The sequence below is a fragment of the Notamacropus eugenii genome, chromosome 3, assembly GCF_028372415.1.
Source record: "Notamacropus eugenii isolate mMacEug1 chromosome 3, mMacEug1.pri_v2, whole genome shotgun sequence".
NCBI lineage: Eukaryota > Metazoa > Chordata > Mammalia > Diprotodontia > Macropodidae > Notamacropus > Notamacropus eugenii.
In genome coordinates this window covers 16,270,511-16,292,686 of record NC_092874.1, presented here as the reverse complement: position 1 = coordinate 16,292,686, position 22,176 = coordinate 16,270,511, and the positions used below count along the sequence as shown (strand labels likewise).

The following is a 22,176-nucleotide window of genomic DNA, read 5'->3' as shown; positions in this document are numbered from 1 at the left end:
GTGGTTCTTTTGGGGAAACCAAACAATGCATTTAAAGGCTGTCTCAAAACTGCACATTTCCAAACCGAGCCGACTCAATTCACCTTGCTGTTGGCATCCTCGGAGCGGTGGCTTCTCCTGAGGCATCCTAGCTTGACCTCATTTTTAATGCCTCCAGAAACTGAGCTACTGGATGATCCAGAAGGTTTTGGATCTTAAGGTCAACAGAAAACTCCAGAGGACAACAAGAATTATTCTGTCTTCTTAGCCTCTTGAAAATTTGTGGGCTTGAGGGGATGAGCCCTGAATGTTCTCAGACATCAGAAGTCCTGGGTTCAGAGACCCACTTGGGCAACTCTCTTTGTGACTTGAGGTAAGTCACTCAACCTCTCCATGCCTCAGTATCTTCTGCTGAATTCTTGCTTTCATGGTGGAATGCCACCTCCCCCCACCCCAGGTCTCTCCTGACTATCCTGCTCACTCTCATTAGTGCCCTCCATTTCTGAAATTACTTTGTATTGGAGTTGACGATGAATTCTGTTGATTTCTATGGTTACATGCTTTCCCCCAGTGTTTGCCCCTTGGGAGCAAGAAGTTTTTGTTTCTGTTTTTTATATCATGTGTCTAACTCGTAGTACTCATTTAATAAATGCCTGTTGAACGATTGCATGATGTGACGCTGCATTTGGAGCCTGAGGACCTGAATTCAAGTTCCATTTCTGCTTTTTGCTACTGTGTGACCATGGATGACTCGCTTACGAGGTCTTTGGTGTCAGGCTGGACAGGACTTGCTCTAAGTCATAGGAACTAAGGTTTAGAGCTGGAAGGAACCTCTGGTTAGCCCTAAAGGCCAACCTCTAAGATGTGTTAAATGACTGGCTGAGGGTCATACAGCTAGTAAGTGAGAGGCAAGATTTGAACCCAGGTTTGCTGACTCCAGAACCAGGGCTCTTTGCATTTGCTCATAAAACCAGACAATCGTGTTGGGCCCCCCAATTTTTTCTTCTGTAAAGTGAGGTGGTTAAACTAACTAAATGCCCCATTGTGTGTGTGAAGAGCACACTGAGATTGTAGATGTAGTAAGCCAGAGTCAGGTTGGTCATACTGGATGTCCAATTTCATGGGACATGAGGGATGATTAGCATTCACTCCCTGAGACACAGCCCCTCCCAAGAAGCATTTTCCTACTTTTCCAGGAGGGCCATGAATTTTCCATTGATCTTTTCATTCCAGCCCCTTGTCTTGTCCCTATCCCCCTGCACAGGCACGCACATACACACATACATACACACCCTCCTCAGAAACCAGCTCTGTAAGGCAAAGGATCAGGACTGAAAAAATGAAGGAAGCAGATTGATTGGTCAGCCTTGGGATCAAACCTGTGACTTAGCTAGCTCACGCGTTTATTTCATGTGCCCAGGTTAGGGCTGGAACTATGAGCTTAAGGACATTGTTCCATGGAAGAGATGTCAGTTATCGTGATTTTGAGGAATCATGACAAATTAGGAGAAATTATTCTGTAGCGGAAGTAGAGATATGTTTAAGTTTCCAAACAGGAGAAAAAGACAGGTCTACAAGTTTGTTTCAGAAGAGGAATGGGGGAGTCTTCAACTGCCTGGATGCCAGTTGCTTTGGGGGGCTATAGAGGGGAATCTTGGAAAGGTGTGGGGTAGATCACATGGTCTCTTTGGTTCCATCTAATTTGCAGATACCCTGAATAACCCTAAAGATTATAATGGCTGCTTGGCAAGCCAGTCACAGAGTAAATAGCGGTCTAGAAGGACTTGAGAAGAGCCCATTTCCAGACAATTTCAGACCTGAACCAAGTCTTTTGGGATACCCAAGGAGAAAAACAGAAATCCCTCATTTAGATCCTATGAGAACATGGTGGTTAAGCTCCCAGCCTAGGGCAGAATGATCTGTGGTTCTGTTTTTCCACAAGAAGGATATGATCCAAGACTTAGAGAGACTTTTCTGTTTTTTTTTAAAGGTCTACAAATCCCAAAATGAAAACCCCTTAAAATAAAAACTGTTGTTATTTCATAATAAACGATAGTGATCAGACTTCCTAGGAAATTGCAGATTAGTCAGAAAATAAAGACACCATCTGGTCTGCATGTGAGTTCCAGCCCAAGTTTAGAAGCAAGGCTGCTTTGCTAGCAAAATCCAGCAGAGAAGTCAATGATTGTATACCCCTGAGCCTAATGAGCTAATAAGTGTCTCTGAAGTTTGCTACTATGGCAAATTTGCTAATTAATATTAAGCCACTTCTTTGAGTAGACAATAATGACATATCACATTTAAAGAAAAAGACAGAGAGTCAATGGAGCCTCATGGACTCTGATTGACAAAGCACTGCATTTGCAGGTGGAGAGACCTGGGTTCTAATTCTGCCTATGGCACTTACTAAGCTCTGTGACCACTGGCAAGTCGCTTCTCCATGCCGATCTGTGATTTCTTCATCTGCAAAATGGGGTCAAGAGTACCCTTCCGGATTTCTACTCTATCCCAGGACCAGTTGCAATGAGGCTTAAGTGAGAGAGAATAAAGGAAAAGAGTCTTGTCATCTTTAGAATGCTACATAAATGTCAGTCATAAGATATAAGACATAAACAGCCACAGTTTATCAGAAGTCCAGTCCCTTCATTGGAAAGATGAGGAAACTGAAGTCAAGTAACCTGCTTCTCTTCTCTCAGTGGCAGTTAGAATGGGAGCCCAGTTCCTCCAACTCCAAAACCAGTGCTGTAACCACTGGACCACACATTTGAGGGAACTTGAGACCATTTTCTCTAACTCTCTCATTTACAGATGGGGAAACTGAGGCTCAGAGAGCTAAAATGAGTTGAGATATCAATCAACATCTATTAACCACCTATTATGTGCCCAGTGAATCCAGTTTCTTTCCACCACACCACAGAGGGATAATACATGTTTGTTACCCAGTGAGTGATCTGCCACCCAGAAGTAAGACTATTCTGGTCATGTTAGTGTTTCAGAAATTTTCGGTATGCAACCAAAGGTAGCTATAATGAAGGGCTATTTGTTGGGGATGGGAGGTTGAAAAAGAGGAATGTTCTGTCTGCAGGCAGCAGGGGGGAACTTCTGCTCCCTCTCCAGGCTTCCCTTAAAATGTGTTTTAACCTGATTCACCTCAAAGATTTTGGGTAGGTGGAAGTAGATGGCCCAAGCCAGCCCTGATCCTCTGTCCTCTTGTATCAGGGCCATCACTAAACCATGTTCTTGCTCTTTACTTTTAACCACAAGAAGCCTTCTAAAATAACATGTCCTCCATTTAGTTCCTTTGTGGCCAGAATCTCTGGCTGCAGCCTGGTAACTACTTCTTGCCTATACCTACCACCTATTTTGCCAGGAGACTGGGTTGCCTTCACTATGACCACCCCAGAGGTGTTTGGACAACTCTGCCTCTATGATCCTCTGATCCTGTGATGAGGGGGGAAAACAGTTCAGCAAAACCAATCAGCACATGGGCTGCCCCTAAGAATACATACAGTGTTACACACCCACCGTCTGTCCTCCATGCCATGCCCCTCCCCCCATGGAAATAGGGTGGGGGGCTTCACTTTCTCAATTCTTCTCTAGGACAGTTCTGGCCATTATAATTAGACAGTATTCTGTTTCTGAGAATTTTTTTCTTCCCATTTACATTGCTGTTAATGTTGTATATACTGTTTTCTTGGATCTGCTGACTTCCCTCTGCATCAGTTCATGGAAGTCTTCCTATGATTTTCTATGGTTTCTATTCAAAGTAGCATTCCATTACATCCATCTATATTCCCTAGTCCATAGTCATTGAGTTCACTGCCACAAGAAGTGCTACTATAAATATTTTGGCCTATATGGGGCTTTCATTTTGTCTTTGACTTACTTGGGATATTTGTCTAGTAGGAGGATTTCTGCATCAAAAGACTTAGGACATTTTAGTCTCTTTTTTAAACACAATTCCAAATTGTTTGCTGGAATGATTGGATCCTGTGGGTTTTATTGTCTCTGTTCGGTAGATGAGGAAAGCCAAGTCTCAGGTAAAGTAGTGTGATTAGTGAGTTACATACTGGGGCAAGTCAAGGGGCAGGATCTGAACCCAGGTCTTCCTGACCCCAAATTAAGCATTCTCTCTACAATCTCATGCTTCTGCTGAATGTCCAGAAGGTGATCAAAGCCTTACCTCATTGCCCCCAGTTCTCTTCCTTTGTTTCTCTTTTTTATTACTTCTCAACTCTCAGTGACCCCTTCCTTTCCTCAGTCAGAACCCAGGTACCCAAAATGAAAACTGGAGTCTGGAGCCCTTAATGGATGAGCCAGGTTTGGTTACCATGGTAGAACCTGCCCGCATTCTTATTTTATCATTTGGCCTTCTTGTCAGTTTTACTCATTTCCTCCAATAACAGCAGGCAGACCTGTTATTAAACAAGCCATTTTGGTGTTTCCTAAAGACCCACCCCCATGGAGTCATTTCAACCTTTTGAAAAATGGATTTTTTATTGTATCACCTGGATTTTTTCCCCCTGGCTCCTCCCCCCCAAGTGAGCCATCCCTTAAAAACAAGAATTTTTTAAGAAAAGAAAAGAGGAAGGAGAGAAAAAAATCAAGAAAACCAATCAACATATAGGAAAAAAATCCAATCAACATTGTGTGGAGTGATGTAGACCCATGGACCTCAACATCGAGAAAGAGAAAGAGTGTCAGTGAGATGGTTAGGGGTAGGTGGCTTCCTCTGTCTCTTCTCTGGGACCAGCTTGAAGCTATTTTTAACTTGATTACAATCTGGCTGCATTCCTACTTCCTCTACCCCATGTACTGTGAATGGATGATTGATGCTGAGATGAGAGAGAGGAGAGAGAGAGAGAGAGAGAGAGAGAGAGAGAGAGAGAGAGAGAGAGAAGGAGAGGGAGAGAGAGGGAGAGAGAGGGAGAGAGAGAGAGAGGTGTGTGTGTGTGTGTGTGTGTGCGTGTGTGTGTGTGTGTGGTGCACTAAGCTGGGAATCTATTTCTGCAACGCTGCAGGTGTGCTCATTTTAATTATAGAGATTTTTCAGTTTGTCTGCATCCTCTCCCTACTATTTATAGTTTTAATCTTCTCATTTTAAGAACTCTGAATTGACAAGCAATAGGGAAGGACTGAGAATATTTACTCATATACAGACCAGCAGCTTGATAGGCCATTTAGCTCAGCAGTTTGGGAACAATCTGCCTCTTCAAAAGAGGTAATTGAGTCCCCTGCACCTGATGGTTTCCAATTTGTGCGGTCCTTCTCCAATTAACATCTTTGAGTGTATCAGAGAGATTCATTCATCTGTGAATTTCATTATGGATCACAGCCTTGCCTCCCACTAACTGAATGCCCAGCTTCCTTCAAAGTATGCTGCAGGGGCCCCCTCCTACCGTAAGGACTCTGGATTCCCTGCCTCCTCCTCTTTCCTTCAGGCACACTCATTCTCCTTTGAAGTTACTTTTTCTCTCTCTATTTTGTGTTTATTTCTCCTTCTAGTAGAATGAAAGGTCCTTGGGGCCTGGAATGATTCCATTTTTGTCTGTAGAACCCCAGGACCTAGAATAATGGTGTTTTATAGATAGAAGGTGTTTTGTAGATAGGTGTGTTGAACTGAATCTGGAATAGACCTTGGAGATCATCTAGGCCAACCCTGTCTTTTTATCATTCAGTCAAGCCTGTGAGTGCAGACTTCAATGAGGGGGAGTCCACTACTGTCCCCAGCAGCCTGTTCTGCCATTGGAGTGTTTTCGTTGTTACTTCTCCCCACCTCCCCACCCCAACCTGATGTCATGCCCAAGTCTGCATCTTTTTCACTTTCACAAATTGGACCATCAGGCTACAAACTTTCTGAATGTTTGCTATTCCTGTGGTTCAGCTCTGCTCTCCAAGGCCAAGCTGATTGAGTAAGAGGCAGCCTTTAGGGCCACCTCTCCAGTGACTGCAGAGACAGTTCAAAAATTCCCCTCCTCTTGCTCAGGGCTTCTCTTTTCCAGATTAAATGTCCCACATTCCATCACTTGATCCTTGAATGTTGGGAAGTTGAAAGAACTCTGGCATAACAATACTCTGGCTGTGAATTCTAGAGAGCCATGACATTTACTACCTGGGGACCTTGAAAAGGTCATTTCCCCTCTCTGATCCTCAGTTTCCTCTTATACAAGTAGGAGATTGGCAAGCATTATGTCTTATGTTTGCAATGCCCATCCTGTGGGCCACAATCCTCTAAGGAGGGGAGGAGTGGGTAGAGTGACTCTAAGTTTCCCTGAAGCCATATGTGAATAAATAAATAAATGATCCTATCTTCTGTAATCAGAATAGCAAAAAATCAGTCTCTTTATCTCTCTCTCTCTCTCTCTCTCACTCACTCACTTTCTCATACACACACACACACACACACACACACATACACACACACCTCTATATGTTTTCAGATGTATCTAGATGCATTTGTAGATATGCTCATATGCTTTAGACTTCCTGTTTGTGTACATCATTAGTTCCACAGTAGAGCATAAGATCCTCCAGAGCTGGTGCTGTTTTTTGTTTTTTTTTCCTTTGTACCCTTGATGGCACGCACAGAGCCTGGAACACAGTAGCCACTTTGTAAATGTTTGCTGAATTGAGTGATGAGCTCTCTCTTTTCAATGCCTCTAACTCTTTCCCTTTGGTCTTTTATGTTCAGTATGTTCGAATGAGATTTCACTGTCATGGCCCCAAAGCTGGCACCCTCTTCCTTCTAGTTCTTAGATTCCCAAGCTCAGAATTTCCCATCTCTTCCTTCTTGGTCTTTCCCCACATCCAGCCAGTTTTCATCTTGTGAATTCACTTGGCACAATGTCTCTTGTTTCCATCTTCTTCTCTTGGTTTCGATGGCTAATGCTGTGGCCATCCCTTTTTACCTAGACTACTGCAGTGTTCTCCTCATGGGCTCTCAGCTTCTATGCTGTCTTCTCAGATCCATCCTTTATACCTCTGCCAAAATAATCTTCCTAAAGTACATGTCTGACCGTGTCTCAGTCATGCTCAAAAAACTTCTTTAGACGCCTAGGTAGCTAGGCGGTGCAGTGGTGAACTGTGTTAAGAACCAACCTCAGACACTGAGTAGGTGTGAGACCTTGGACAAGTCACTTAACCTCTGCCTGCCTCAGTTTCCTCAATCTCCTCAGGATTGTTGTTAGGATTAAGTAATATTTGTGAAGTACTTAGCACAATTCCTGGCATATAGTAAGTGTTAAATAAATCCTCTTAATAAATTCCTTCCTTCCTTCCTAGACCTTCCCCCCACCCCCAATTCCTAGCAAGACTATGAAGAATGAATTGTTTCCTCTCGTGGACCAGACTAGCAGGACAGAGTGTGGCAGATGGACTGGCTCTGAAATGCCTGGCTAACCTTTGATTGTAAGCTCGTTGAGGACAGAGACTGTCTTTTGCCTCTTTTTGTGTCTCTAGAGCTTAGCACAATGCCTGGTCGTAGAAGGCCCTAATAAACGCTGATTGTCTATTGACCAGTGGCTTCAGTGTGGACAGCCCATGTGTATGAAGAGGCGAGAGTATGAGTCTGATCCATATGGCTTTTCCTTTTGTTTCAGGAGGCTTCTCTCGGACCCAGACCATGCCACTAAAATGCACTGGCTGAGAAGGGACCTCCCTGCCTGTTTGGTGCTTTTGCACCCCTAGACTCCAGGGTCGGCCACTGCTGTCAGGATTGTCTGGAGATCCAGTGGCCAGCTGCTTCATCATGAATGATGAAAAAGGCCTGGGGCTGCCCCAGAAGTTGGTTTCCCCTTCTAGGAGCACCAGCAGCTGCTCCTCCAAGCAGGGGAGTCGACAGGTAAAGGTTAACCAAGCCACTTAAAGATTCACTCACCCTGGCCCAACCCCCATCACTCTCTCCCTACCATAGTTTTGGCGGCTGAGGGATGCACCTAGCAGGTAGATCTAGTTCTCTATGTTCGATTCTGTTCCTTTCAGTCAACTCTCAATCAGTTGAGGGCAGATTAAATTCCTCCATAATCCACAGACCTCCTTATGGGCCATGCTTCTTTGCAAGGTCTTGAATAGCAGGAAGCTGATGTTGGGATTTGTATCTCAGTCCCTCTCATGTCTCTTTACCCATTGGTGGGCAAAAGCTAGGAAAAGAGAGGAAAAAAGAAGAGACACCAAGTGTCCAGAGAACCAGTGCCAATCTTCCAGGGCAGTGCCAGATTCTCCTGGACATTTCTCCCTTTTTTTTCCTGGTGGGTTCCAGCCTGCAGCATCTGGTTTGAAATGGGGGTGTGTTACAATCCATTTTCATCACTGCCTTTCTCTTCTAACTGAACAGTGAGGTGGGGAGAGCACACAGTCATCGGTGCATAGAGGGTTGCAATCAGCTGTGCGCGAGGGTGCTTTGGCATCAGCTGGCAGTGCAGCCACTGTATCACCTCCTCTGGTTTCCTATTATACCCCTCTTCCTCTTTCTCTCCAATACTACTTTCCCCCTCCTTCTTCTTCCTACCAGCTCCCCTCCCTCCTTACCACCTTCCTTCCTCCCCATCACTTCTCTCCTGTCCTGTTCATCCATCTTTTCATAGATTTCCAGCAGAGAGAATCCAGCAGATCTTTCTCATACACAGCTTTCCCCCATAACTACCATTCTCTTCTCTCTGCTCCTCCTTCTTCCCCCTGCCATCACCTTCTTGTCTCCTTATCACCTCTTTGCCACCTCACCTCCTATCACCTCCATTCACCTCCTTAACCCTTTCACTTCTTTCCACCATCACCTATTCTCCTGAGACTTCTTCTCCTTCCCCCTCACCACTGTTTTCTCCTCCTGGGCCTCAGTTTCCTCCTCTGTAAAATGAGAAGGTTGATTGGATGCTCCTAGCTCCACATCTCTGATACTGACCCAAGCCACAAGCTGCCTTTAGTGGCACAGACCCCAGGGTCCATCTGTATTATTGTAATACAAAGGGCCATTTTCAGGCTGAGCCAGTGTTGGCTTCTCTCAGCCCTCAGGGACCTCCTATGCTCAGGGGAAGGCCCCTGGTTCACCTCCTCAGCCTCTGCCGTTGATCCCTCCCTTCCTTGTCGGGCAGAGCAGTGGTGTTCCCAATCCAGGTACAATCTGTGCCCATTAGGAACAAAACACACGGGGTGCCCTGCTTTTTTTTTTTTACTCTGAGGCAAAGAATTGTGTTAGGTGAAATGATTAAGTACGGCAAGAGACGGAAGGTGACATGTTCTTCTGCACTGACGAACTCCGAGCTGAGCGCCCCCCATCACCTGGTGTGAGGTTGTGCTGCTATCAGAGTCAGCATCACCTAGGTTCGAATCCTGCGCCCACCGCTTACTAGCTGCTGACTTAACCTCTCTGATTTCCTTATAAACAGGGATAATCGGAGGGTTGGTCTGAGCCTCAAATGACATACTATGTGTAAAGCGCTTAGCAAGCCTTCACGTGCTATGCCTCTTCCTCACCCAGCTGTGTGGACCCAGAGCTCTGCGGCTCCACACAAGGAGTAGATTGCTTGGAAGCCAACCCTGTTTTCAGATGTATTGTGTGTATAGTCAGAAGAAGCTTTTTTCCTCTTAGGGAATTCCCCACTAAAAGGGACCCAACTTTAAAAACAACAAACAAAGGAAAAGACAACCAACCCCTGGGGGCTTTGGCCAGTCCTACCCATAGCCACGTCTGAGTTTGCTGTTTTTAGTCCTGTGTGTTGGGGAGCCTTTCGGTCCTGCTCTTGGCTTCAGGGATTCCCCAAACTGCCAGCACCCACCCCCAGATAACCCTTTAGGGACTGCCAATGCCTTGGGAGAGGTTGGGGCTGCCCAGCCCAGCCACTGCTGGAAGCTTCCCACTGCCAGATGGGGAGGTGACTAATTTAGCTAATTGCTTTTTTGAAATTTTCCTGACATCTGTGACTAAATCTCTCCTCTTAAGCCTTATCGTGATATGTTGCAGACCCTGGCTTTTCAAGGCTAGGACAGATGAGTGCTCGCTCTGCCAGTGTTCACCCAGAGGGCAAGACTTTGGGGGTAGGTTTATAGACCCACAGTTCATAGCGTGGTACAGCATAGCATAACTTAACACAGCATATAACATACTTGTCTCCTCTGGTAGACTGCCAGATTCTTGCAAACAGGGATCGTTTCCTTGTTTTTGCATCCCCATCTCCTGGTACACAGTAGGTGCTTAATAAATATATCTTATTTATTGATTTCTTAAAGTCTCCCAAATAGGTAGAGAAATAGTTGGGTGAAGCATTTATTAAATACCTGTCATGCATCAGGCTCTGTGCTAACCACTGAAATGGGAAGAGCAGACATCCCCGCCTTAAAGGAGCTTACATTCTAATGGGGGAGAGCGGGTAAGACAGCCCATAGGAGGCTCTGCCACAAGCTGGGCAGGGTGGAAAGGCAGCCTTTAGAAGTGAGCATGGCTGGGTGGATGCTTCCTTCAGTGGAGACTCTAGGAGGATCTCATCAGTTGGAGGAAGAGGAGGAGGAAAAAGAGGAAGCAGCATCTGCAGGGCTGGGGCCATCTCCAGGGTGGAGAAGACTGATGGGGTCATGGGGGAGAACTAATCTGGTGAGTCCAGGGCTGAGCTGGCATGGAGTACAAGGGGCAGGGCTGGCATTGGCCCTCGCATGCTTTGGCCCCAAATCTAGTGCTCTTGAATTGAATTGGAGTAGTGGGTTTGCCCCTTGAATAGGACGATTTCCTGCCAGTGTGGATGTCCTTGGAATGTGGAAAATGTCCACATAGAAGATGGAATTTTTAGGATGTGCTCAGATCCCAGTGTCTAAACTAAAGTGGGCAGGGGAAATGCTTCTAAAAAAAATCAGTGAAGAGTGACTCATTCTAGGTTTTGCTTATCTTTTCTGTGTCTCCTGAGCCCTCCTTTCTAGAACTCTCCAAGAAACAAGAGGCTAAATAAAGATGACTAACTCTGGAATGGCTTTCTTGGAGCAGGGTTAAGGGCTCCAGAGTAAAGATGAATACTCTCCCTTCCTAAAGATAAGACCTTGGATAGACAAGTGAGTGATGCCTGATCTGTAGGACTAGGATGGGGATTAGTGATGCGAAAGAGAAAGCTAGATGTCTGTCCTTTTCTCTGTTTTGTCACATTCTAAGTCTACACTGAACACCTGGCATGTTGAATGCTGCAGAAATAATGAACTTATCCATTATGAGGAATTAAAGAGAACCATTATGTGAGCACTGTCCTGACAGCTCCGCTTACAGACGATTCTTGGCGAGGATTGTCAGAGGGGGCAAGCATGGGCAGTGTTGGAAACTACCCAAGGTCATCTTGAAGGCAAGTGAGTTACAGAAGCTGCCTTGGTCCTCTGGGGACCTGACATCCCTTTTCCCAGTCCACTAGTCCACACTGCTCATCAGTAACTTCAGCTGGCTGGGTTCCAGGCCCAGACCCATCCAGATGTGGCCAATGAGCAAAGATTTAGTAAGAGAGAAATTGTGGGGGAGGGTCAAGTGAACCCCAGCTGTATCATCCAGGGGTTGACATTTCCAGAGGTTTGAGTCCTTTACATATCTGCTTAGTTTCTTTTTATTTGTGGCTCTTAGCTTCTTGGCCAAAGGTGACAGGGAAACAGATTTCATCTCAAATATAAGGAAGAATTTCCTGATAATTAGAGCTGTTTCAAATGTTGTGGGTCATTGAGGAAGTACTCAAGAGACACTCTAGACTTGGCTGAAGGGTTTCTCTGCTGCAGTCCTGAGACAAGTTATGGAAATATTAGTATCCTCACTTTACAGATGAGTAAACTGAGTCAGAGAGGGGAAGTGGTAGTGCAATATCACAAAGTACCAGAGTTCTAGGATTCAGACTGAAGCCTCCCATCTCTAAATTCAGCATTCTTTCCTGCTAATCAAGTGAGTTCAAAAATACGCTCTCTGAGGGGGGGCCTACCTGTTCCTTTTCTTGGTAATCTGTGTCTCCCCACCACCACGACCACACACAGAGCACCTGACGTAGAGTAAGTGCTTAACACTAGAAGAACTAAGTGTGTCAACTGCCAAGAAAATATATTTGATAATAAATATTTTCTCCCTCCTATTTGTGCAAGTGGACATTAAATACAAATAGTTACTCACGGAACTTATTACTTTACTTTGAAATAAAAAATAAATTCATCCTACTTTCAATTGATAGAGCTTGGGCCTTTGAGGTATTTTCTCCAGCTGTGGTCTGTGAAATGCTTATTAAGTGAGTGAGAATCTTATCATTGCTAGAGGCCAGAGAGAGGATCAGAGATTTGAACTAAGAGAGGCTGAGGGAGGAGGATGATATTAGCTAATATCCTATACTTTAACTAACTTGATCCTCACAACAATCCTGTGAGGTTTTCTTGTTGTTTAGTTATTTTTCCATCGTGTTTGACTTTTTTTGACCCCATTTCGGGTTTACTTGGCAAAGGTACTAAAGTAGTTTGCCATTTCCTTCTCTAGCTCATTTTACAGATGAGGAAACTGAGGCAAACAGGATAAAATCACTTGCCCAGGGTCACACATCTAGTGAGTGTCTGAGTCCAGATTTGAACTCACAAAGATGAGCCTTTCTGACTCCAGGCCCAGTGCTCTATCCAGTAGACCTCTTAGCTGTCTTTGAGGTCAAAATTAGAAAGTTAGAAAATGATATTGGCCTGGCATGGCCTGTTCTTAATGAAGCCACGCTGACTCTTTGCAAAGACTGCTTTACTTGTGCTAGGTTCAATAAGTGCCTCTTTAATCATCTGATCTAGAATGTTCCCAGGAATCAAAGCTAAGCTCCCTGGCCAGAATCTCCACCCACGAGACCAGCAGGGTGGTGGAGAGCCACAGGACCAAAGGCTAAAGCCTGGATCTGACCATTAGGGAGATCCCTTCATCTGTGAGGGAGAGAGCAGGTAATGGGAAGGATTTCCAGAGGTGGCCCTTTGCCCCTCAGATCCTTGATTATCGATTCTGGTGCTTCTTGCTCAGGGCCTTTGGTTGTAGAGGCGAGTGGACCTGGCCAGCCTTGGGCAGGGAGGGGACATCATTGACATGCCTGATTCCATGGTTTTAGAATGTGAGGCTGGGAGCAAATGACAGATGGGGAACTCAGAGGAATTCTGGGAAGAGCCTGGGAAGAGGGACAATGGCCCTTCTCATCCTTATCAGCTTTTACTCTCACTGTTCTCATGTGCAAATTCTTCACTCCAGCTGGGCCTGGTCCAGACATGAATATTCCCACCTTTGAACCTTTGTTCATGTCATTCCTGGCACCTGGAGTGCCTTCCTTTTTCTGTCCCAATTGTTAAACTCTCACCCATCCCTTGGGCTCCAGCTCATCTTACCCACTTTCTCTCTTCCTGCGCTATTGGTCATTTATATCACTTAGAGGGTCCACGGTTAGAGCTGGAAACAATTTCAGAGGTCATCTAAATCCAACCCCTTTTACAAATGAGGAACCTGAAGTCAGGGGAAATGTGACTTGTCAGGTTCTCCTGGGCTTTGAATAGCAGTGTCAGGAGAGCCTGGCAGCTGACGCAAAGCTCAGCATGGTTTCCTCTGAACCTTGTAGCTTCTATAGCGCGTGTCGCCTTCTGGTGTTATTAATCTTTGGATCAGAGTCAGCACATAAAAAGAAAATGAAACAGGAAGACTGCCCTGCGGGGGTATGAAATGGTTTGAAGAGTTTCTGGGCTTTGGTTTTGGAATGATGAGTTTTTGGAGATGACGAAGTCTAGCAAGTGGGGACTGGAAAATTTAAGCCCTCACATATATGTACCCATGTGTGTATGTTTATGGGTATGTGCATGTGTGTATGCACATGAGTGTACACATGCTCATCTTATCGACTCAGACTTCCTGTAGTGTCTCCTTTTAGAGTTTCCCTAGTCTGGCATTCAAGGCTCTCCATGGTCTGGCATGACCCTGGTCTTCCACTCTTCCCATCACATACCAAATGTCCTGGCCAAAGGTGCCAGCTCCTTTATATGATGAGGATAGTCATGGGACCTGTGATCCTTACTGGGAACTCCCAGGTGGGATAACTACCCATCCTCATGCAGAGTAGCACCTCATCTGCAGCTGGATATAGTGGGGTTTAGGATGGGAACGGGCCATAGAGAACATTTAGCTTGATTCTCTCAGTTTGGAGATGGTAAGACTAAGTCCCGGAGAAAGGAAGGGAGTTAGCCAAGACAGAAAGAACTGGACGTTCTAGAACCCGAGGGGTTGTTAAACCTTTGCCTCCATTTTACAGAAGGGAGACTGAGGCCTGGAGAGGAGCAACAGTAATCATGGTGATAATGATGGCCTTTATGTAGCCTCTCATTTGATCATCATAGTGACCCCAGGAGGTAGGTATAATGAGGGTCATGGGACTGAGATTTTTACAGAGGAGGAAACTGAGACCCAGAGAAGTTAAGTCATTTGCCCGAGATCACACAGCTCTTTGTGTCTGGGGCAGAATTTGAACTCAGGTCTTCCTGACTCCAAGTCTATTGTTCTATTCACCGAGTCATCTTGCCTGAAGTCACATAAGAAATAGCAGAACTGGAACTCGAACTCAGGACATTGGGCTCCAACTATCATACTCTTTCTAGTACACCTCAGCTAATATTCAAACCCTCATTTCTATGGGTATGGAATATCTGATAGATTTAGAGCAGGAGTTCTTAACCTAGGAACTGTGAATCTTTAAACAAATTCATAACTATTTCAATGCAATTGGTTTCTTTCACAGTACTACATATTTTATTTTATGCATTTGGTCAGATGGCAGTAAACATTTATTAAGTACCTCCTCTGTGTCAAGGAAATTTAAGGTTAGAGTTGGAGTCAGAAGTGGTACAGTGGCTAGAGGACTGGGCTGGAGTCAGGAAGACTTAAATCTGACCCCAGACACTTACTAGCAGTGTGACCTTGGGCTAGTCAGTTAACCTCTCAAAGCCCCCATTTTTCTTTATCTGTGGAATGGTAGGGACAGCTAGGTGGCACAGTGGTTAGAGCGCTGGGCCTAGAGTCAGAAAGACCTGAGTTCAAATGTGGCCTCAGACACATACTAGCTGTACGATCCTGGGTAAGTCACTTCACCCTGTTTGCCTCGGTTTCCTCATCTGTAAAATGAGCTGGAGAAGAAATGGCAAACCACTCCAATATCTCTGCCAAGAAAACCCCAGATGGGGTCACCAAGAGTCCCAGGTGACTGAAACAGCTGAACAGTACAAAAGAACATGTGCCCTCAGGCACTGTGCTAAGCTCCGGAGATACAAGAAGAAGCCAAAGACAATCCTGGTCCTCAAGAGGCTTACAGCTGAATGGGGGAGCTCACACTTCCTGGCTGTGGGATCCCTTCCCCTCTTAGTACCCCAGGCAGCAGCTGATACACTGTGCTACCCTGAATGTGCCCACCTGCCTTGGTAGAGAGCTTCCTCACTGGACATTTCTTTTCATATGTGAGTCACCCTGGATGGCCTCTGCAATGCCATTTAACTCTTAAATTCGGTGAGTCAGTCATTCCCCTGAATTGGGGGTGGGGAACCTGCAGCCTCAAGGCCGCCTGTGGCCCTCTACATCCTTAGCTGTGGCTTTTTGACTGAATCCAAGTTTTACAGAATAAATCCTTTTATTAAGGGGTCAAGCAAATAAGTCAGCTTGAGATCCAGGGCCCAAAGTTCAGCCCTCATAGTAAACTCTCAGGCCAGTAGCCCAGACCGGTGACTTCTCTGCACTGACGCAGATCATAGCCCCGTCTTCTTCCCAAAATTCTAATCAAGATAATACTCATCTAGGTCTTACTCAGAGACATTGTGATGCGGTGGTAGAGAGAGGGGACGGGAAGGTAACAGACATTTATTAAACCCCTACTGTGTGTTAGGCATTAGGCGAAGAACTTTACAAATATTATCTCCTCTGAGCCTCGCAACAACCCTGGAAGGTGGGTGCTGTTATTATTTCCATACCCATTTTACAGGTGAGGAAACTGAGGCACAGAGGTTGACCTCCTCAGGGTCACACAGCCAGTAAGTGTCTGAGGCTGGATTTGAACTCCAGTCTTCTTAACTTCGGGCTTCATGCTCTCCCCAGAGCTCAGATCTTCCCTTTCCACTCCTCACTGCAACTTTTTTAGGCAGGTAGGACAAGTATTATTTTCCCCATTTTCCAGAAGAGGAAACTGAGGCAGTGTGAAATTAAATAACCCACTTTGGGTCACACCTGCAGTGTCTGACTCTTGGGCTTGTTCCTTCTGAGTCTCCAAGGAAATTAGATTCTGTTTATTTTTAGCATTAAGTCTGTTTTCCTGTACACTAATTCTTTAAAGTGGATAACTCAGGACCAGGCTCTTTCGTAATGCAATTACCCAGAGCATCTCTGTCCCCAGTCACGCCAGATAAGAGTTTGCTGAAACATAGAAACAGCAATCTCCTGGTACCCCCACCCCCCCGATCATGGGTGGGGGGGAGGCACAGCTGCTGGGAGACATGATAGAAAAGTCCAAAATCTGTTTGTTGGTTTCCTTGCCGGCCATATCTGCCCAGTCCACTGTGTCTGTCCAGCCCACTATGCCCCCACCTCTGCCCAGATGCCACCTCTGCCCAGGCCCCACCTCTGCCCAGGCTCCACCTCTGTCCAGGCACCACCTCTGCCCAGGCCAGGCTTATGTATTCAGCTTCTGAAATACCTGGAGCAGAGACCTCCACCCTGGAAGGAAATGCTCAAATGGAGCGAATCAGTAATGTGAAAATGCCGTTCCAATAGCCCAGGAACATGAATAGACGCCTGGTTGCCTCCCCATGTCAAAGAGCGTGCTATATTTGGCCCTTTTATTAGATAGTGCTGGGAGCAGACTGTGCTGGACGCTGGATGCTAGACGCCAGACACCAGCTCCAGCCTCCTCTGGTGTGAGGCTAAGGCAGCAGCACCAAGAGGGACTCTTTCCATCTTTCACCCTTGTATGAACTATGACCCCTGGGTACTGATGACATGGGACATGTGGAACATCTGCTCTGCTGTGTTCTACTGTGTCAGCACAAGTGTAACCTCCCTGAAAAACAAAGATTTCTAAGAATAGTGGAACTGGGAGGGAGAGAGAAAGGGCATGAGTATCAGTGAAGTGCCTACTGTGTGCCAGGCAAATATAATCTCCTTTGAGTTTCACAACGACTCTGGGAGGTAGGTACTAGTATTACTATGTCCATTTTACAGTTGAGGAAACTGAGGCTAATACAGGAAGTGACTTAACCTAGGGTTGGCAGAGCTAGGAAGTGTTTGAGACTGAATTAGAAATTGGGTCTTTGTGACTCCAGGCCCAGAACTCTTTCCACTGGACTTCTAGCTGCTTTTCGGGCGGCTGAAAGGGCTGTGTATCATTTTTGTACAGAGAGACTAGAGTCAAAAAGACCTGAGTTCAAATCTGCCCTCAGACATTTATTATCTGTGTGACCCTGGACAAGTCACTTAATCCTATTCATCTCAGTTTCCTCAAGTGTAAAGTGAGATGGAGAAGGCCACCATTCCAGTCTCTTTGCTGAGAAAAACCCAAATAAAGTCACGAGGAGTTGTACAGGAATGCACAACATTTGCATTTCTGAAGGTAGTGCCTCTCCCTTGAGAGACTTAAAAAAATTAACAAAAAAATGCTTGGTTGTATCAAGAGTATTTGCTTGACAATTGTCTTGAAAAAATTTTTTTCAGTATTCATTTTTGTGCTTCTGATTTTCCAAGAGAGTTTTGGCTCAAACAAATTGGGCATCGCCCGGGTTTTGCTTTAGCACTGCAGTGACTTTCTCTGAAATGATCAATATAGACAGAAATTCCTTCTGGATCTTTCACTGCTGGAACTTCACTGAGGCCCCAAAGTAGAATCCTCATTTCCTAGGATGCTGTTTGTTTGATTGACTGTCAGATTTTATCTCTGTGGTAATCAGAGGTGTTAAAGGGAGAGATCTGGAGAACATCCTGAAGCAGCTTTGTGTCCAAAACAAACGTTGATTTCTCTTATCTCTGGAGTCTCCAACACGCCTCCACTGAGACTGGTGAAGGACCTTCTCTTCCCTCACCAGGGACATCTAGATATGTTCCATGGTGGGTAAGAGACAAGAGGCAGATCTTTGGACTTGGGCTGCTGTCATGTGGATAAAGGGCAAGGTCACGAGCATTGTGGAAAGGGGGTGGAGGGTGGTACAAAGAGGCAGATCAGGGTTTGATGCGAGGAAGAACTTCCTAACGACTAGAGCAATCCCAAGGTGGGATGGGCAGCCTGGAGAGTGGTGAGCAAAGGTCCTCAAGCATAGACTGAATGATCATTTGTCAGATTTGTGATGCCTTATATTCTTCTTAGGGACAGGTTTGGGTAGATGGCTGCTGAGGGCCTGTCCAACTCTGAAATTCTGGAATTCTGTGAGGAAGCTTGCTAAGTGCTATATGAGGCAGAGATGATACCCTGGGGACCAAGGAGGAGAGGGTCAGAGGGTGGAAAGGCCTAGGAAGCTAGGGTCAGCATTAGGGCCTTGTGGGGTAGAAGGGAGACAACACTGAAGGCAAACTGGGTGAGCCCAAGGAGAAAGAGCACAGCATATGAGTAGCATGCTGCCTTTGGAGGCAGGAAGACTTCCTCCACCACCTGTGGACCTGGGGCTCATCACTGGGCCTTCTTTGGCTCCTTATTTGAAACAAGGGGTCAGACCGGATGAACTTGGAGGGTCCTTCTAACTCCAGATCTTCAGGCCTAACCACCCCTCCTCTTCCCCTCTCCCTCTTTCCCTCTCTCTCTCTCTCTCTCTCTCCTCAGCTTCCTCCTTCCATCTTTCTGCCTCCCCCCTCTCCTCCCCTCCCCTTCTCCTTCTTTCCCTCTCTCTCCCTCTTCCTTTCCTGTCCCTCCCTCTCTTCAGCTTCTTCCCTCTCTCCCTTCCTTCTTTCATGTTTCTCCTCTCACCATCCTCCCTCTCTCCTCCCCTCCCGTCCCCTTTCCCTCTCCTTTTCCCTCTCTTCCTCTCTTCTCATCCCCTCTCCTTCTCTCTTTCTCACTTTCTCCATTCATGTCAAGGCCCTAGTCTCTTTCTAATGTCTATTCTGATGTAAGAAAGTCTAACATTGGCTCCAGCTCGCCCTGTTCCCTGGATGTCAGTGCTCTGAAGATCTGTCAGGGCAAACAAAAATAGAATCTGTGAGATGCTCTCATGGGGGAAATTGCAACAAAAGTTTGTTTCCTTTAATCATCCTTCTCTTGTAGCAGACAAAAAAAAGCTAGAAAACTGTCTGGGGAATGAGAATTAGTGGTCTAGATTGGGGGTAGCAAGTTAGCACAGTTGGCTTGCAGAGGAGGAGCACCTGGGCTTGAGGAGGTCAACTGTGATGCAGCTGTGTCTTTCTTAAGGGAAGAGGGGTGTTTCCTCTCTGAAGACGTACCCCCTGAGTGTGAATTCTGTCATTTGAGCAGGACAGCTGGGAGGTGGTGGAAGGTCTCAGAGGAGAGATGAATTCCACTCAGGAGCCCCAGATCCAGAAGGGCTTCCTGCTGAAGAAAAGAAAGTGGCCACTCAAGGGTTGGCACAAGGTAGGCACCCAAAGCTCATGTCCCCTATGCTTGCAACTCGAGGTTGGGAGTCCTTAGTCCTGCCAGGTCTCATTTGGGGAGCCCCTTCTCTACTTTGCCTTAGACCCCCTCAGCAACATGTGCTTTTCTTCCAACAGAGATTCTTCTTCTTGGAGAAAGGGATCTTGAAGTATGCCAAGAACCTGGCCGATGTAAGTCTCTAACCATTGTCCACATGTGCCCCAGAGGGCCACTTGTCTTCATTAGGGTTGGAGAGCTTGTCAATAACATGCAAGTCCTTGAAAAGTAAAGAGCTGGAAGGGGTGGGAGGTGGTAATCTCATCTTTCTGAGATGGGTCCTAAAGGGACTAGAGTTGGAAACCCTATCATATAGGCCATGGTGTTTATTCCAGTGTGATGTGATTTTGATCAGATAGAGAGAGAGAAGCTCCATGGATCTATCGATGTCGGGCTCTCTGTGATGTCAGTCAAGAAGTCCTCAAAATGCATTGATCTTGATACGGAGGAACATATCTATCATCTGAAGGTAAGGAGGTTTCCCCCTGGGACTCCATCAAGGTGCCCATCATAACAAATGCTTTGGGACTCCATCAAGGTGCCCATCATAACCAATGCTTTGAGACTCCATCATGGTGCCCATCATAACCAATGCTTTGAGATTGCATTGTGGTGCCCATCATAACCAATGCTTTGAGACTACATCATGGTGCCCATCATAACCAATGTTTTGATACTTAGAATTGGCTCAGACTTGGCACTGGCCCCCTGATCCTCACATAATGTGTGAACTTAGAATAATAGCCATGGTACCCATCTCCCAGGGTTGTGGGGAGGTCCCAAGGGGATACCATAGATCAGGTGCTTTGCAAACTTTAAAAAGCTGTATGATTGAACCATGATAAAGAGCTGGCCCTGAAGACTGGAAAACCCAGGTTCAAGTTCCATCTCTGACACAAACTGTGTCACCCTGGCTAAGTCACCTCATCTGAGAATGCCCTAGAAAAAGCTCTTAAGACCCTAAGTTACAGATAAGGTGCTCATCTGCCCTTGAGGACATTGGAAATGTCAATGAAACTAGAGGAGAAGGAAGAAAGAAAACAAAGAAGGAAGGAAGCAAGGAAGGAGAGAGGGAGAAAGGAAGGAAGAAGGGAATGAAGGAAAAAGGGAAAGAAAGAAGGAGGGAAGGAAGGAGGGAAGGAAGGAAGAAGGGAAGGAAGGAAGGAGGGAAGGAAGGAAGGATGGAAAGATTTATTAAGTACCTAACATGTGCCAGGCTCTATGCTAAAGGCTTTATGAATATTATCTCATTTGATCCTCACAGCAACCCTAGAGGTAGGTGCTAATATCATTCCCCAAGGAAACTGAAGCAAACGGAAGTGACTTACTTGGGGTCACATAGCTAATAAGTATCTGGGGCTGGATTTGAATTCAAGTCTTTCTGATTTTAGACCCAACATTCTGTCCACTGTACCATCAACTGCCTAGGTAATCCGAAGTTGGTTGTTATTTATATGACATAGGTTGTAACGTTGTATTAAATTCCATTGTATTATATCAGATAAGGCAATACAAGGAAACCTAACAGCATATGAATAGTTGTATCAAATATATTTATGATATTACAATCAGTGCTGTTATTAATGATACTACAAATAAAGGACCCATAAAATAATTATGTCTGTCTTGAGGACCTCAAAACACTCTACTGATGAGCTATACCAGAAGTTTATTGTGACTCATTATTATGCAAATTTAAATCTACTTCAATAATATGATAGAGCTGTGGTTTCCTTTGTGTGGCTATTCCATTCAGGGGTGCAAATCTCCTCCACAAATTAATCAATGGAAAATTACATTAAAGAATAATAAATAATAAGACAGAAAAATTTATAGAATGCACATAAGACATTCCTTTTAGAGGAAAATTTATAGCCATGCACACGTATTAAAAAAAGAGAAAAAGATAGGCGTAGTGAACTGAATATGACTGCAAGTTAATCAATCCTCTCTGAGACTTTCTGTGGCCAACACATTCATCACCCTGCGGTCATATTGGCAGGTCAAACTGTGTCTCCTAAAAGGTATCAGCGGTGTACAGTAGAAGCCTCATGTACCTTGGCTGTCCTCCCAGAGAGATACTAGCCTCGGTCCCCAAAACCAATCTAATTAGAGGGTTCTGGTAGATTGCTAACATTTGAGGACTTCCCAGAATTCCTCTCTGATTTCCCTAGAACAAGGAAGCTTGGCTAATGGATTTGCTTCCATCTTTAGCCTGTGGAGTCTCTCTTGACAGGCTGGAGCTGTTTGGCCAGCTCATCCATAGCCCCTTTCTCCAGAGTTCAGGAGATTCCTGGCACTGAGAGGAAGGCATCCTATTCTCTTCCACCAAACTGGTTTCATCATCTGTAAAATGAGGGCCAAGGATGGATTTTTAAAGCCTTTCTGACCTAGAACTCTATGACCCTGGAGATGGTGAAGACTATGTCTTTTTTCTCCCATATGCCCCTTAGTACCTAGGTCAGAGCTGAGGACACAGGTGCACAAAGAAATATTTGTCAGTTGGCTGATTATTAGGGCCCAGGATTCCTTGGGAGATAGTGAATTCCTAGATAACTCATGGGAACACTTAGTCTGCAAAAGGAGGGTAATTGTAGAA

At 45.5% G+C, this 22,176-nt stretch overlaps 1 protein-coding gene across 6 annotated transcripts in view; it reads left to right on the top strand.

Moving 5' to 3' along the window:
- The window catches only part of OSBPL3 (oxysterol binding protein like 3), a 135,110-nt gene that overhangs the window by 48,569 nt on the left and 64,365 nt on the right, over window positions 1-22,176 (top strand). For 4 of the 6 annotated variants that reach the window (XM_072650959.1, XM_072650956.1, XM_072650957.1 and 1 more), the window contains exons 3-6: window positions 7,578-7,819; window positions 19,404-19,520; window positions 19,658-19,711; window positions 19,933-20,046. In XM_072650959.1, coding sequence (XP_072507060.1) covers window positions 7,727-7,819; window positions 19,404-19,520; window positions 19,658-19,711; window positions 19,933-20,046 — 378 coding nt within the window. In that variant the 5' untranslated portion in view covers window positions 7,578-7,726. Of the gene's footprint in view, window positions 1-7,577; window positions 7,820-14,235; window positions 14,323-19,403; window positions 19,521-19,657; window positions 19,712-19,932; window positions 20,047-22,176 lie in introns of those variants that run through there. The other 2 variants (XM_072650958.1, XM_072650955.1) reach the window with 2 other exon arrangements.